Genomic DNA, 13,955 nt, shown 5'->3' with positions numbered 1-13,955 from the left:
TTAATATATTTTTGTCTACTACACACTAATACACATTTTTAAATCTAAATATGATTAGATGGCAATTATGAACTAACATTTACTTTTCTATGTATGTTCTAAACCATGTGCTAATATGTGGAAATGTTTAAGTACCAACTAAATTCTGGGAAATATGAGTTTGTTTACAGGTATTTTCCTGGAAAATGTCTGGAAAATTCAGGACCTGTAAGATTAGTATTAGTATTTAATAAACAAAAAGGAGCTCGTGCGGCTGTGGCGACTCAGTGTGGAACAAAACCACCAGTTGGTAAATGTGGAGCTGATTTTCATCACTTTATGTAGCATCCATAATAATACATTAGCATTTATACATGCGGATTTTTAATACTTTAATGATATTAATGATAGTTCATTCTTTTTTCATTAAGATAAAAAATATCAAGTACCTAAAGAAGTCAAAAGTTAAGGTTTAAACATATGTGAATGTCAATGACTACAATGAGACTTATACATTTTTATTCCGAATTTTAATGTTTCAGTTCGAAAACATCTATCTTTCAATAGCAGCTAGCTGGATATCTGTCTGTCTATAGCGCAATCGTCTTTCCAAATAACGGCTGGAGATTACGCAACAATGGACGCATGTAAAATAACACCAGTAGTTGGACATCGTTGTGATCGCATGCATGAAGTTTCAGAGCGTCTGAAGGTGTGTGACCGTCCGATTGTTCCATCTCAGACCGACAAGAGCCCGTGTGGAAAATTCACAGCTATGGTGAGAATATTCACATGCACATTGCTAAAGCCAATCGTGTTCGTTCGTCAGATGCTAAATAGTGGCGAGAGGAGAGGTTTTTGCAAGCGTGTCTCTAAGTTTGTCCTGTTCCAGGCCACTCGAACACCTCCACCAAATGATTTCAGTCAAAGGGGAAAACGCAACGGGCAGCTCGGAGGAAGGTTTTCTCAAGAAACAACCGAGTGCTGGCAGCAGCATTGGCTCACACACACACACACACACACACACACACACACACACTTTGAGGGCAGGACACCTCCCATGAGCACACTAAAAGGCCTTTCACAGCATTCAAAGCCACTCTGCTCTCTCAATCAATGGGAAGTTGCCCGCCAGGCCGTATTACTGGAGACCAGAGCTCGGCTTTTCCACTCTGTGGTTTCGATAATGCTCTGACTCAACAGCAGGCTGAGTGCTGCTGGCCATCAAAACAATGCCCGAGACTAAAGCCTCACGGTTGTATCACGCGCCTGATGTGGTGTATTTCAAGACAAAGGTAACGCCACGCAGGAACGAAGTAGCCATGTCTCAGAGAAGTGTTTCCCCATGTTGGAAAACCTACAGCGAGCTGTCGTTACACTGACCAAAGCATCACAAACCACTAAGTCCTCAGCTGGTGTCAACCCGGATCAAAGCCGTAACACATACTGCAGTACATTTACTCGGCTATTGTACTTCATGTTGAGGCCGTGGGACGTCCATTCAGGGCTACTTTAAACTGCACCACTATATTTCACAAGAGTATTTCGTTCACTTCGTTCACCCCATGTATTTAATGGCGCTTGTTTGTTAAGATTGAACATACACAATGAAGTTTCAGCTTCTAAAATGTGACGGAGGACACAATTCATTTCACCAATTCCCCATAAACACTGTGCAGCCTTATGCGGGGCATGTGACAGTATTTCTTGCAGTATTAGCACTTTTACTAAAAATAATGTGTTTTGGCAAAACAGCTCTTCACATTCTGCCAAGTCCAGGTAGTGTGGCCACTTCCAGCAGTGTCTCTAGGAACATTCAGTGCGTTTTCTTGTTTGCGATCTCTTCTCTTAAGGCTTCTGACGATTCCTTTAACTATATTTGTAATATGCAATGAAACACGTTGCTGGGAGCTTAAATGATGCCTTCACTGATATTGAACTGGCTTTTTGGATATAGTCTGGGTTTTACATGTAACTGAATGTCATAAAACTTGCCTCTGATTTCCCTGTATTAAAATATCTCATTTTTCCTAGCTGAACAAAATGCCTCCAGATGACATCACTTGGAGGAACCTTCAGTTCGATTCACCAGGAATCAACAAAGCGTCCTGATTATACTGACGAACGTTTTACTAAACTGAACCTGAAACATGAGATAGGTAATAAATAAATGTAATGAGGTCAAATCAGGTGTAAAATAATTAAAACAACCTTTCATGTTTTTAATGCAAACAGTGTTACAACTCCATTCAATAATCTCGGTGTTATTTTGGTGTTTGGACTTTAACGTCATAGTTGTTCAGACCAGCACATTAATAGATATTTTAATATTTATGGCTTACTCTGAGCTCTCAGTCAAATCTAATACTTGAACCTCATACATAATTCAAACTCAAATAAGCACCAAACATCCTCATGTACAACATATTTTTGGAGCTCACTGTAGGTTTTTCCATCAAACTAAATTATTTACTTGACTGCGAGAATATAATACACATAAATTAAATCCTGTTGTCTCACACGCTGTACTTTGTTTTAGCAGCAGGCAAAAGAACTGAACATATTGTGGTGGATGGATTCAGAAATGCCCTGAAATCCTTGGATTTAAAGTAAATATACACAAAATTAGGATGCACGCGTGAAGTAGCTTAGTCACCAGTTGCAGCCAACCAGATGTTGCTAAAACTATTTTGCTGCACGTTAAAAGATTTATTGTTTACCCAGAAGTGTATCTTAAAGAGTCGGCACGGGCACGTGACTCAGAAATCAGTCAGGTCAAGCAGTGATTGCTAGAGCACTGCAGCCAGTCAGCTGACTGATTTGCTGCAGGCAAAAGTGGGATGGTGGGAGAGAAAAACGATGAAACACCAGGGCTGAAGCATAGAGGACAGTTTATTGTACCCAGTACAGATTATCATAAACATAGCAGTGTAAGAAACACGTTGTGAGGGGGAGAGAACTGAAGCCTATACAAGTGCAGATGACTCCTGTGTCTGGGGTTGGATCCCAAAGTGTGTGTGTGTGTGAGATACAAAGACAGTCTGCAGTAGAAGCGTCATAAGGATTAGGGTTATTTTTTCTTTTTTTTTTTTTTTTTAAAAGGTACGTCTATTAGAGCCAGAAGTATACAGCTTATACATTAAAATCAAAACAAATGCAGCCTTATAGCAAAAATATATACTTTATATATAAGTTTGTCTTTGCCCCCCATTCAGAAACAGATAATTAACACACCCAAAAAAAAAAAAAAAAAACGAGGGGGGGGAAATAAAAACAAAAAAATTATTTTCTTTGTCCAAAGACAGTAAAGCGATATGTTAGTAGACACGCAGTCTTGACTGATTACACCATGCAAAGAGAAGCAGAGGTCTCCAGTTGACAGCTTTTGATTGGCAGAGGTGTCTAAAAAGGTGCTGTTGACATTTCACCCCTTTGTTTTGTTTTTTTTTTGAGTTTTTTCTTTTTTTTTTTTTTTTTTTTTTTTTTTTCCCTCATGCAACGTCCTGATGCTCCTGCCATACTGGTGCATCAGAGGAACTAGTACACTGCCAAGGAAACATTAAGCACCCAGACAGAAATACAAAAAAAATATATACGGTATAAAGGACCAAGGTGACCATTTGTCATACATAACAACTTCTTAGGCTTGTGGGAAAATGTATTATGCGTCCCTTTTGAAATGGAGGACATGGGAGTGCTGATCACCTCTAACTTGAGCGACCCAGCGGTGAGGAGTGTACTGTGGAGACTGTGGCCTTCTATCATGGGGGGTGGGAGTCTCTAAAGGGAAGCGGATACAATCCCATACACAGTCCGAACAATTAAAGAACATTTACACGAGAGAGCAGCCTGAAATACAGCAACGCCCCAGAGACCTGAGGGTTCTGGGCCTCGACTAAACAGCTGGCTTAGTTCAAAAAAAAAAAGAAAAAAAAAAAAGAAACGAAACTAAACAAAACTGAGAAAAAGTCCTCGTAGTCCTATCTACAGAAAACAAAGTGATTTGGGGGTTTATGTCGTGTGTTTTCTTTATCGTCAATCCGTTTTTTGCAAATTAAAGCCCTTTTTACGGATTTTGTAGTTCAACTGTGGGGACATGAAAATGGGGGGGGGGGGGTCTTAAAAAGGCAACTATAGAATAGTTCTGCATTTCCATAAAATTCTCATTTGATTCGTAATGTTTTTACTCTGCCTGTGATTTGATTGTTAAGAAAAGCCGATTGTCACAGAATCGGTAACAACTCTTGCAGTCTTGTACAAAGGGAGGGTCTGTCCTTTCAAAGTCAGCGGGCTCGGTGACCTCGCTTCGTTTGCTCTCCAACGGCAGCTCTTTGCCTTAGCTTAGCAGGCACAGCTACTGAGTCCAGTTCACCCTCTCTGGTTTCCCAACCCTCTCCCTTTTTTCTCTCTTTCGCCGATATGGTGATGCAGTAGAAGAGCTGTCGCAGGTTTTCCCTCATTCATTCTTAAGCTGGGGAGCTTTTTGAAGGTTTTCCAGGGAACAGGAGAGGGGAACCATTAAGGAGCAGAGCGCAAGGTTTTTCCTTTCCAAGCAGCTCAGCAGTTCCAGCTCTGAATTTTAAGAGTGGGAGTTGAGAGACTTTGGGAGTGTTTGTGTGGACATGTGTGTTGTGCATCAGGACCCCGCAGCCTGTTAGTAGCCGTAGCCGTCTGGGAAGGGCAAGCCTGCCACACACTGCTCGCCGCCGTCTAGCAGGAAGGGAGCCGTTTCGTCATAGTGCGTGAGGGGTACGGTGTCGTCGTCCAGCCCGGGCAGGCTGTCGGGGTCAGCCTTCAGGTTGGGCCTCTGGTTGTCGGGGAAGGCCATGGAAAAGAGAGCCTCTGGATCACACACAAACTTGTACACGTATCGCTCACCTGCCACCTGAGATTCAGGACGAAAAATGTATTTTACTCACATTTGAAACCTGCATTTTGAGTACACGAATACGAGCACAACTGCTGTACAAGTGTGTCATTTCCTTCACAGGCTGCTGTAGTGGGATTGTACCAAGTGACCCACACATACTTAATTGTTCTTGTTAAATTTAAGACGTGTGAATGCTCTCGACTTTAAATGGGGTCGGTGCTTGCTGCTTCAAATTTCAAACATAAACCGACAACTATATTTTGAAGAACAACAACAATTATTGTCATAGAGCACATATACATATTGCACACCAATGACACAAACAGCACACGGTCGCTGAGGGAGGAAAAAAGAAAAGGTCAACGTGCCTTTACCTTCTGCATGATGCCCTTCTCGTAGTAGTAACGCAGCGAGCGGCTCAACTTGTCGTAGTTCATGGCCGGTCTGTTTTTCTGGATTCCCCAACGACGAGCCACCTGCAACACGCAGACACGTTAAGATCACAAACGTGCAGCGCGAATGTCAAGGGTTCCTGTGCAAATTAAGTAGTTGGAACATACTAAGTCCACTTGCACAAAGTTAGAACCCACCTCCTCAGGTTCGATAAGTTTGAACTCCATGCCTCGGCCCGTCCAGGCTATGAAGTGGCCATTAGCTGGGTCATCCAGTAAAGTGACCAGGAACTGCCACAGCTGCAGGGAGCCACGGCGCTGGTAGGGAGGTCCGTCACGGTAGACCGAAGGTTCCTGTTTTACTTTTCCTGTAGGTGGAAAAGTGCAGAAGGAGCCGAGTACAGACAGAGAGGAAGAGGCAGAAGAGGGACGAGTGAAGAAGGAGAAAAGTGTCAGTGAGCACTGTACTCCAGCATGGCCACAGTGTGGTTAGCTCATCTTGCCAGATGGTGACTGTGAAGTGGACTTGCTGTTCATTATGCACGGTGAGCAGTAAAATGGCTAACTCCCACTTTATGGGCCAACGATATTTTTTTAACTAATCTCTCTTTTCAATTCAACGTTGTTTATTTCACTCTTACCTTCTAGTCTTTCAGGGACCACGCAGGTGTCGTCAAAGTACAGCTGATGATCTCTGTCGAAGGAGAAGTCTGAACGTGAAAAAGAAAGAAATGAATCAGAAGTGAATCCGAAGGAACTGGAACAGCAGGAAGAGTGTGGGAACAGGCTTTTGTACCGACACGAAGGTCAGTGACCATGTTCCATCCAAAGATCCAAACTGCATGAAAAGCAATATGGCCGGGCAGCCTCCCAAGACTGAAAGCTTGTATTGTGCTGAGGAGCTGAGCTTCTGCCAGCGGCTGATGTACGAAATATATATGTGGAGCAGCTACGTGGGATTCATTGTTAAATTCACTTTACCATCATTTCAGTGCTGCTGACTGCTATTGTTTCACTCAGCCGTCACCTGTGCTGAGCTTTGTGCAGCTTGAGGGTTCATGGTACCAAAGAATGGATTTTACTAATGAATAACTTCAAACAGAGACATAAAGACAGACTTACTTTCATGGTTATTCTGGTAGAAGCTCCCCGCTCTTCTAAATGATGACTGACAGTTAGGCACTTCTGTAAACGAAGAAGATGGGGGTATAAATTTAGAAAACCAACCGTCGTATCAAAGGTGTAATACATCAAAATTCTCCTGGAGGATAACAAACGGGGTTGGACTGCTGCTGCTGTCCAAGCCATAGTGTGTCAGTTCACAATGCAAGTATATATATAAAAAAGGTCATGCTGGTTGTGTTTCTGTCCAGCCATTGGCCATGTTCGTCAAGTGGGCAGAGGAATGACCATATTCGAACACACGCCAAAGAGTAGACTAAAGTTTAGACCAGAGGACACTGCACAGCTCAAAACACACTTGCCTGTCCGCCAAGCCTTTAAATAGGATTAGCACCACAGTTGCAGTATTAAATCTCAATGACAATCAAGTTATGCTAGTCCTTCCCACCAGGGTCAAGGCCTGCCTTCCATTTGCAGCATCGCTTCACTGTCTCCATCCCCTGTTTCCTGTCTACTGATAAGGAAACACTTATGTGATTGTCTTAAGTCCATTGTCATATGTGGACGATGCAGGGATTCAAACCGTGGCTTCATATTTACAAAGATAATTCTGGCCCCAGCTGCAGACCACCAAACTACACGTTCAATATGTTCCACATTAGTATGCCGAACATGAACATTTTCCGCCCGTCTAGGGATGTGATGCCTCTGTGACGTAGGTATTTAAAGGCCATAAGAAGCTAAGAGGATTTGTCATTACATCACCCCCAGGCCAGCGGGCCACACAGCAGGCAGAAGAGGAATGGGCGAGTGGGAGAGTGAACGGGAGCGAATGATTAGGGAAAGAAAAAAGAAAAAAGAAAAAAGGAAGAAATTTAAGAACTGAGAAAAAGAGGTTGTTAATGCAGGACAGCAGAGACAACAGCTGGATGTGTGGGCATTAGGGTCAAACATTACACCGACAGTTGCTCTGGCTCGTTTGATTTATACCATGTGAGTAAACTATTATTGCATGAGTCTTTAGAGAGGCATCATTTGGGCTCTTGTGTATTCCATAAAAAGTTGAGTTTATTTTTTTTTTTTACAATCAAATTGCTGTGCTGTAGGTCACTAAGTCCTTTGAGGGCACTTGCCTAGATCTATTCCAGGTAGGATCAGTGAATAGGATCTCTGCACCTGGCTTTGTGACCCATTTACTTTCTGCCCATGGAGGCTTACACTGAGCTAAAAAGACCCACTTCTACGTTACTGACTCTTGAGGAATGCTGCAGATTAATCTTTATGATCGTGTGTGTGTGTGTGTGTGTGTGTGTGTGTGTGTGTGTGTGTGTGTGTGTTCAGGCCTCTGCTGAATGCTAAAACTCACACGTATTTGTTAGTGCCCAAAACAAACATGGCCAGTCACATTCCTCACCCTCTGTCTGTTCTATGTGCACACAGCCCTGGACAATTCCCTTCTCACGCCTACTAAAGGGACGTCCTCAGTGCGCAAAGAGACACACACAGTATGCAAAAGGTTCCACTGGGACACGTTGAGAAGTAATGAAATTCTATGTAGAATTACCCCTTTCTAAGCTCTGATGCCTACCAGAATCGAAGCAGAAGTCACGGGGTTCCTGCTTGATGGCCATTGGGTGGAAAGCAGGCTGCCGTGGAGGGCCGGGAGGTGGACCCGGGGGGCCCATGGTGGGAACACCTTGCTCAGTGTATCGTGGGTCGATGAGTTCTTGCTTGAAACCCTGGGGAGGCCCGGCCACCAATGGCTCTGACATCTGCCTGTGGTATGGTGGTCGCCCGTCACGTTGCAAACTGTTGTTGTTGGTGCTGGGGGGTCGGGGTAAGAACTGGGGATGTCCTTGACTCTCTGATGGGGGGAAAGGTAGACATGGCTCTGACATCTGCCTCTGGAACCTAAAGAAACATGGTTACAATGGTATGTTTGGAAACAACTCTGAAAGAAGTTGCAAACTCAATTTTACTGCACTGCTGTGCAAAGATGACAAACAACTCATTTGAACACGGCGCGCTTACCTGTGCTCAGGTGTGAAGTTGTTGGCATCCTGGCTGACGGGTGCACAGAGCACCGCAAATGGTGGGCTGTGGACTGGGAGTGACTGCTGGTTGGGCGGGCATGCGCTCGCTGTTATAGGCTGCTGTAGGTGCACCGGACGTGGCCCTAGGTTCGCATTGGCTACATGGGCGTGAGGAGGGGGGGTCTGTTCACTCAGTGGGTGCGCACCTGCTGCGCTGGCGGGGCCACAAGGAGAGACTGGTGTGGAGGGGGGAGTTAATGGCTTGAACCCAGGAGTGGGCTTCCTGTCACAGGCACTGTTGATGACGAGACAGGACAAAGGTTGATGAGACGTCAGAACTCCTGTAATCAACATGCTGTGCACTGACTGCTGCCACTACACACCGACTGCATACCTGTAGCTGTAAAGGCACTTCTCTCCGTAGGGCATGGGACTCCTGTCTTGGCGACAGGGAGAAAGCTCGTTGGAGGGAGTCAGCTCTCGTTTGATCTTGGCTGATGGCGGCCCATGAAACATCACTAGAAAGCAAAAGGGAGACGGAGGGAATCAGCACAGTTGAGAGCACGACATAAACTGCAGATATCACCTAATTGAAGCCATAAACAGAAGTGCAGTAGTTATCTTAACCATGTTTGGAATGATGGATAAGTGGATGCAAGGACAGTGTCTGTGTATTCCCCTGACTGACAGAGCCACTTAGCAGATATTTATCATCTGCCCTATTAACAGTCAACTCTGCGCTCTGAAAACAACCATCTATCCACCGCTGTTAGGTAGCATGATAATAGCCACACTGTACACACAAAAGCTATCAGACTTCTCGTCTGATTCCCATTAGGCCAGGCCAGTACCAATACCCATGAATCAGTGTGGCTGTAATCTAATGGCGGTGAATGATTCTCTTCTCCCATGCTGTAACCATTAGACACTAGCTGCAGCTTTCTGCATATCGGCTGCAGTTTCCGGGGCGCCACCTAATAGCCAGGCAGAAACTGGATCCCTGTGCACAGAAGAGCGGGAGCCAAATAAATCACTCAGGGTGCTGATGGACTTAGGCAGAGCTAACAATGGGCACGTGAGCTCCCCTGTGTGCACTGTGAACCCTAATGGCTCAAATGAATCTTCTCACACAGAGACGAAAGTAAATAACGAGGAGATAAAGCCTCTTTCCTTACTACGGACTAGTGCAAAGGGAAGATGCACCTGCATGCAAACTCTGTTGTAACAACAAGCAAATACATAGTTCTGCTGAAACTCATTGTCAAAATAAATAAATAAATAAAAATCTCTCTCACACACGGCAGAGTAACAGTGCAAAGTCAAGGACTACACCACAGCAGCACTTTACAGTGAGCTGACTGCCTACAGTAAAGACATACACACACTGACGACGTTGGATTGGGCCCATATAAAAATACTTACATGTCAATGCATCAACCATAATAATATGTTACAGCACTGCAGGAAAGTGGTCAGTTTACAATTCGCTGTGCCACATTAACCAAGATTGAAAAGGCAGCGCTGACAAAGACAGACAGCAACCACACCCTGTCTCCACCTCCTACGCATCAAGCCAAAACATAAATTCAGAAAGACAGAGGGGTGAGGGAGGTCGTAAAATTCGCTATTGGACATAATTTAAATAGATCCCTCGCCTGCAGCCTAAAGCCCGTGCAGAGACAAACAGGACACTGTATGGAGAATGTCGAGAATTCTGGGGAGCAAGAATCAAACGGGCAGCTCTGAAGCTGCCCCAGCCACTGGAATTTAGCCCATTTCAGCAGCAGGGCCTGAGTGCGAGAAAGTGTGAAATCAGATTAGGAGCTTGGCTCATGTGATGCCCCATACCAATCGGCTGATTAAACTTAAAATGGAGGAGAGAGGGGGAGGTGGGAGAGCAGCCTTTCCCAGAGTTGCGCTTTGAAGATATACATGCGTCTTCAGCCAGATGAAGAAATAAGTTGGGTTATCGGGACTTCTGGTCAGAAACAGTAACTTCTTCAAAGCGAAAAGCAGAACGCACATCTCTTTCAGTGATGAAGTCATGTGATGCTGCTTGATTTTCAGCCTGTTCTCCCACTGCTGCTTGAATCTCTGCCCAAGTCCGGCAGGAGCCAGACTGGGATAAAATATCCTAATCACGGCCAGGTTTGACCGACACAAAGTAGCAGCTAAAGGAACCTGTTCAGGGGACAAATACACAGTCACAGTAATCAGAGATGAACAACAGAAATCAGGCACTCACAGTTATCGGACTGGAAATCTGGGACAAATTGTTCGTCATCAGGCACCTGGGCTGTGAAGTGACAGGAAAATGTTGCACATGTGAGAACAATCCAACACTGACCCCTTGAAGAAGATAACACTGACACTTCTGAATGTCCAAAAAAAAGTTGTGAAACAATTGAGAAAAATAAAAAAATAAAAAAAAATAAAAAAGGAAGAGAAAAAAAAACCTCTTGGACACGGTTTACTGATTACTGAGAAAGACAAACGCTAACTGATAAAAAGCAATTTCCTCGTGCACAGGATGTTCTTGTTGTAGCAAAATTCATCCTTCCACCAAGTTAATCTTTAATGTGCCCAAAATGAAAAAGGAATAAAATGAAGAAAAAAAAATCAACTGAAATTATTCTGCATTTATAAAAAGTATTTCTTAAGCCAGGTGTAGACACTGGCAAAACTAAGTTAAAATATATGTAAAACTCACCTTCTGCAATCCAGATCTCTTGCAGCTGACTGAGGTCTTGAAATAGTTCTGAGGGGGGGAAATTACAATAAAATAAGAACAAGATTTGGAGCACAGGTTCCCACACAGCTTTAACTATAGGTCTAATGATATGAATTCAGCGAAGGTACCTTCTGTGTCCTGGGCGAGTTCCGTGTCAACAAATTTTCTTTTCCGGTCGTTCAGAGGCCTGTTGTGAGACGGTTCCTCAACGTGAGATTTGTGCTGCTGGAAAGAAGAGGATGAAATGTCAGAGCATCAAGAGAAGATGCTGCAGATGTAAGTGCACTGAGTGTAGAGTGGCGACCACAAAAGACGTCCATGCATGTTGTTGAGCTATGAGCTGATAAGTGTGAGGAAGTGTCCTGTGAGCCTAGCATGTGTCCACTTACACTGGGTGGGAGCATAAATGGGACTTGCTGGTCATAGAATTCGTCCATGTTATCTGGGTGATCGTGGGGGGAGGGGGAGGTGTTCGCTTTAAAGCGATAGCACTTGAATCACGTTGTGGGTCACTGGAAAACACAAGAATGGGAGAGAAAACATCAGTTGCCAAAAAAAAAGTGCTCATTTGTTGTTTCCACAGCGACACGCATGGATAAATACAACAAAACAATAGGGTTTGTTCTCTTTAAAGGGGATTATTGACAGTGGATAATGCAGAGAGACTTGACAACCTCAGCCCAAATGTGTCTCTTTGACAATGCCCGGTTATTGATTCCTCTCTGTTGTATGTGCATTGCTTCATTATTTAGTAATGTGTTTATGCAGCAGCGTGAGTGGTCCTCTGCATCATATTCCGACGCTGCAACAAGGCCACTATCTCCTTCCAGCCCTTTTATTTCACCAACAAAACAGCTCTTTGAACCCGGAGGAGGCAGCACAATGTAAACACACAGCCATTACAGCACCCATGTTATACACAGTTATATAAGCCACACTTGCTGGCCATGTGGGGCCAGTACTTTCCACTATAATCAGCTTGGAGATGTAGAGTGAAAGACTTGGAAAGAGGAGCCCTGGTCACAAAAACCCTGCCTAACAAGATAGAGAGAGGGCTGATAAGTGTCTTATGCAGACTTTAACCTATTGTCGGGTGTTACAGTTGGCAGGGCTCCCTGCTTACGATGCTGTGAAGTTAGAATCACTAGGAACAAAAAAAAAAAAAAAAAAGTTCCCTTCAAACACTAATAAGACAACACTAGCACTGCCCTGTATTCTCACACCTCCCTGAGCAGAGTGATATGACTCACTCTGCTATCTCCTGTTAATGGATGACGAATAAAGCATAGACGCTGGGCAATAATTACAGGCGCCCAGGTCAGACACCATTACAATGTACTGCTCAAACTGCGTTTATATACCATGCAGAGCAGGAATCAATCAATATACAAAAAAAAAAAAAATAATAATTTTTTTTTTTCGAGCTCTACTCAGAACTACTATTCCCACACCGGAGCCACAATGCGGCTAAACGGGAGTTTGTTGTGAGAAAATTACCACTTTTAAAAATCCAAAGTAACTACATCAATCACTCAAACAGACTGGACTATAGGTAAAAATGACAACGCGGTCCTTAAACGCACCAACAGCTACACAAACTTTAGCACCGACATCGCTTTCAGCACGACAGTCGCAGTACGAAAAAGTCAAATTACCCCCAAAATCTGCTGATTTTTATGAAAACTTCGTCGTCCCAAGCCGAGGCCAGGGGGGTGGAGGTTGGTGGTGGTGGTGGTGGTGGGGGGTGTAGATCACCCGACACCCCCACAACACCTCCCCTTCTACTGCCCCCCCGCCCTTCCCCCACTCATCCCTACCTTGTTTTTCTCAATGAAGTGAAACTCGATCCGTGTGGAAACAGAGGGAGAAAAAAAATGGCCCGGCCATTCATAAAAAAAAAAAAAAAAAAAAATCACAAACAGTCGCTCGCCTGGGCCGATAAGCCAAAGTCAACATGCACAGAGAAACCAGGGGTCAAACACAGCATAACCTGCTACTGCATGCGCGTTACACAAATAGGAGTCGATATAAAATGGTGACCAATGTAAATATCTTTAAAGAAGATGGCGTGGCGTTTGTTTGTAGTCTCCAAGAGCTGTGACATGGCTTTTTAAAATCGACTCCTCGCCTGAATAAACACTGCGGCTTACCTCGCTCGCGTGTGTAAACGTCCTCCGTATCGAAAGAATGCGGTAGAAACCTCCACAAACTTCCAAAAATAAAAACAACGACCCGCCTGCGCTTTGGAAAACTGATGCGCCGTCCTCGACTCACAAAACTTGACTGAGCTCTTCGCCAATGTCCCAGTTGGTTTTCCCCTGGGCTCGAGCGGCACGCAGAGACGCGCGCCGATTGGCGAGTCGCGCTTGTTCGTTTAGCGAGCGGCCAATGGCCACTCGGGAGCTCATGAATAATCCACATGCTCCGCGTTGGCCAATCACGGCGCCGCAGCGGCCTATTTTTATGAATGGCTGGATTTCATTCTCATTTTTTTTCAACCCTCGGTGCCAAGAGGAGTTTGTTAAAGGGCCAGCTGCGGGGAAATACGCCAGAGATCCAAGCACACACAGAGGCTGCTCTTTGTTCCTTTTTGTTGTTTTCTAATTGTTTGAGAACAGATTCTCCTTCTAAAGACACGTGTTACAACATGCCATGTTTCACATACAACAACCAATGTAAATCAGTAGTGCTGACATCACATGTTGAATCATTTTATTTCTGCTTATTTTGTACATATAATGAAGCACAGTTTGAAAAAGTTTCCCTTTTCCTGCTAGTTTCTGATGCACTAGAAGTTTTTGACAAATGTCAATCTTTATTCACATATT

The 13,955-nt window shown here is 44.2% G+C and overlaps 1 protein-coding gene and 1 long non-coding RNA gene across 5 annotated transcripts; one reads left to right on the top strand and one right to left on the bottom strand.

Moving 5' to 3' along the window:
• Positions 1-570: 570 nt before the first annotated feature.
• Positions 571-3,074, top strand: LOC137132438 (uncharacterized). The gene is made up of 2 exons (XR_010915119.1): positions 571-757; positions 2,014-3,074. It is a non-coding gene; the product is annotated as an uncharacterized lncRNA (long non-coding RNA).
• etv5a (ETS variant transcription factor 5a) lies at positions 3,050-13,437 on the bottom strand. Of its 4 annotated transcripts, none has more exons than XM_067514868.1 (13): positions 13,278-13,437; positions 11,517-11,639; positions 11,256-11,352; positions 11,107-11,154; positions 10,642-10,692; positions 8,791-8,914; positions 8,395-8,691; positions 7,952-8,274; positions 6,364-6,426; positions 5,883-5,951; positions 5,440-5,609; positions 5,218-5,325; positions 3,050-4,864 (listed from the first exon to the last, which is right to left on the bottom strand). In XM_067514868.1, exons 2-13 carry the CDS (start codon positions 11,562-11,564, stop codon positions 4,634-4,636), a joined length of 1,629 nt encoding a protein of 542 aa, XP_067370969.1. In that variant the 5' UTR covers positions 11,565-11,639; positions 13,278-13,437; the 3' UTR covers positions 3,050-4,633. The 4 variants fall into 4 exon arrangements, with proteins under 4 accessions (XP_067370969.1, XP_067370972.1, XP_067370970.1 ...); XM_067514871.1 differs by having other exon boundaries at positions 5,224-5,325; XM_067514869.1 differs by having other exon boundaries at positions 11,256-11,349.
• Positions 13,438-13,955: the final 518 nt, after the last annotated feature.

This window comes from Channa argus, chromosome 9 (genome assembly GCF_033026475.1).
Source record: "Channa argus isolate prfri chromosome 9, Channa argus male v1.0, whole genome shotgun sequence".
In the NCBI taxonomy this organism is placed as follows: Eukaryota; Metazoa; Chordata; class Actinopteri; order Anabantiformes; family Channidae; genus Channa; species Channa argus.
This window is presented reverse-complemented; position numbering and strand designations above follow the sequence as displayed.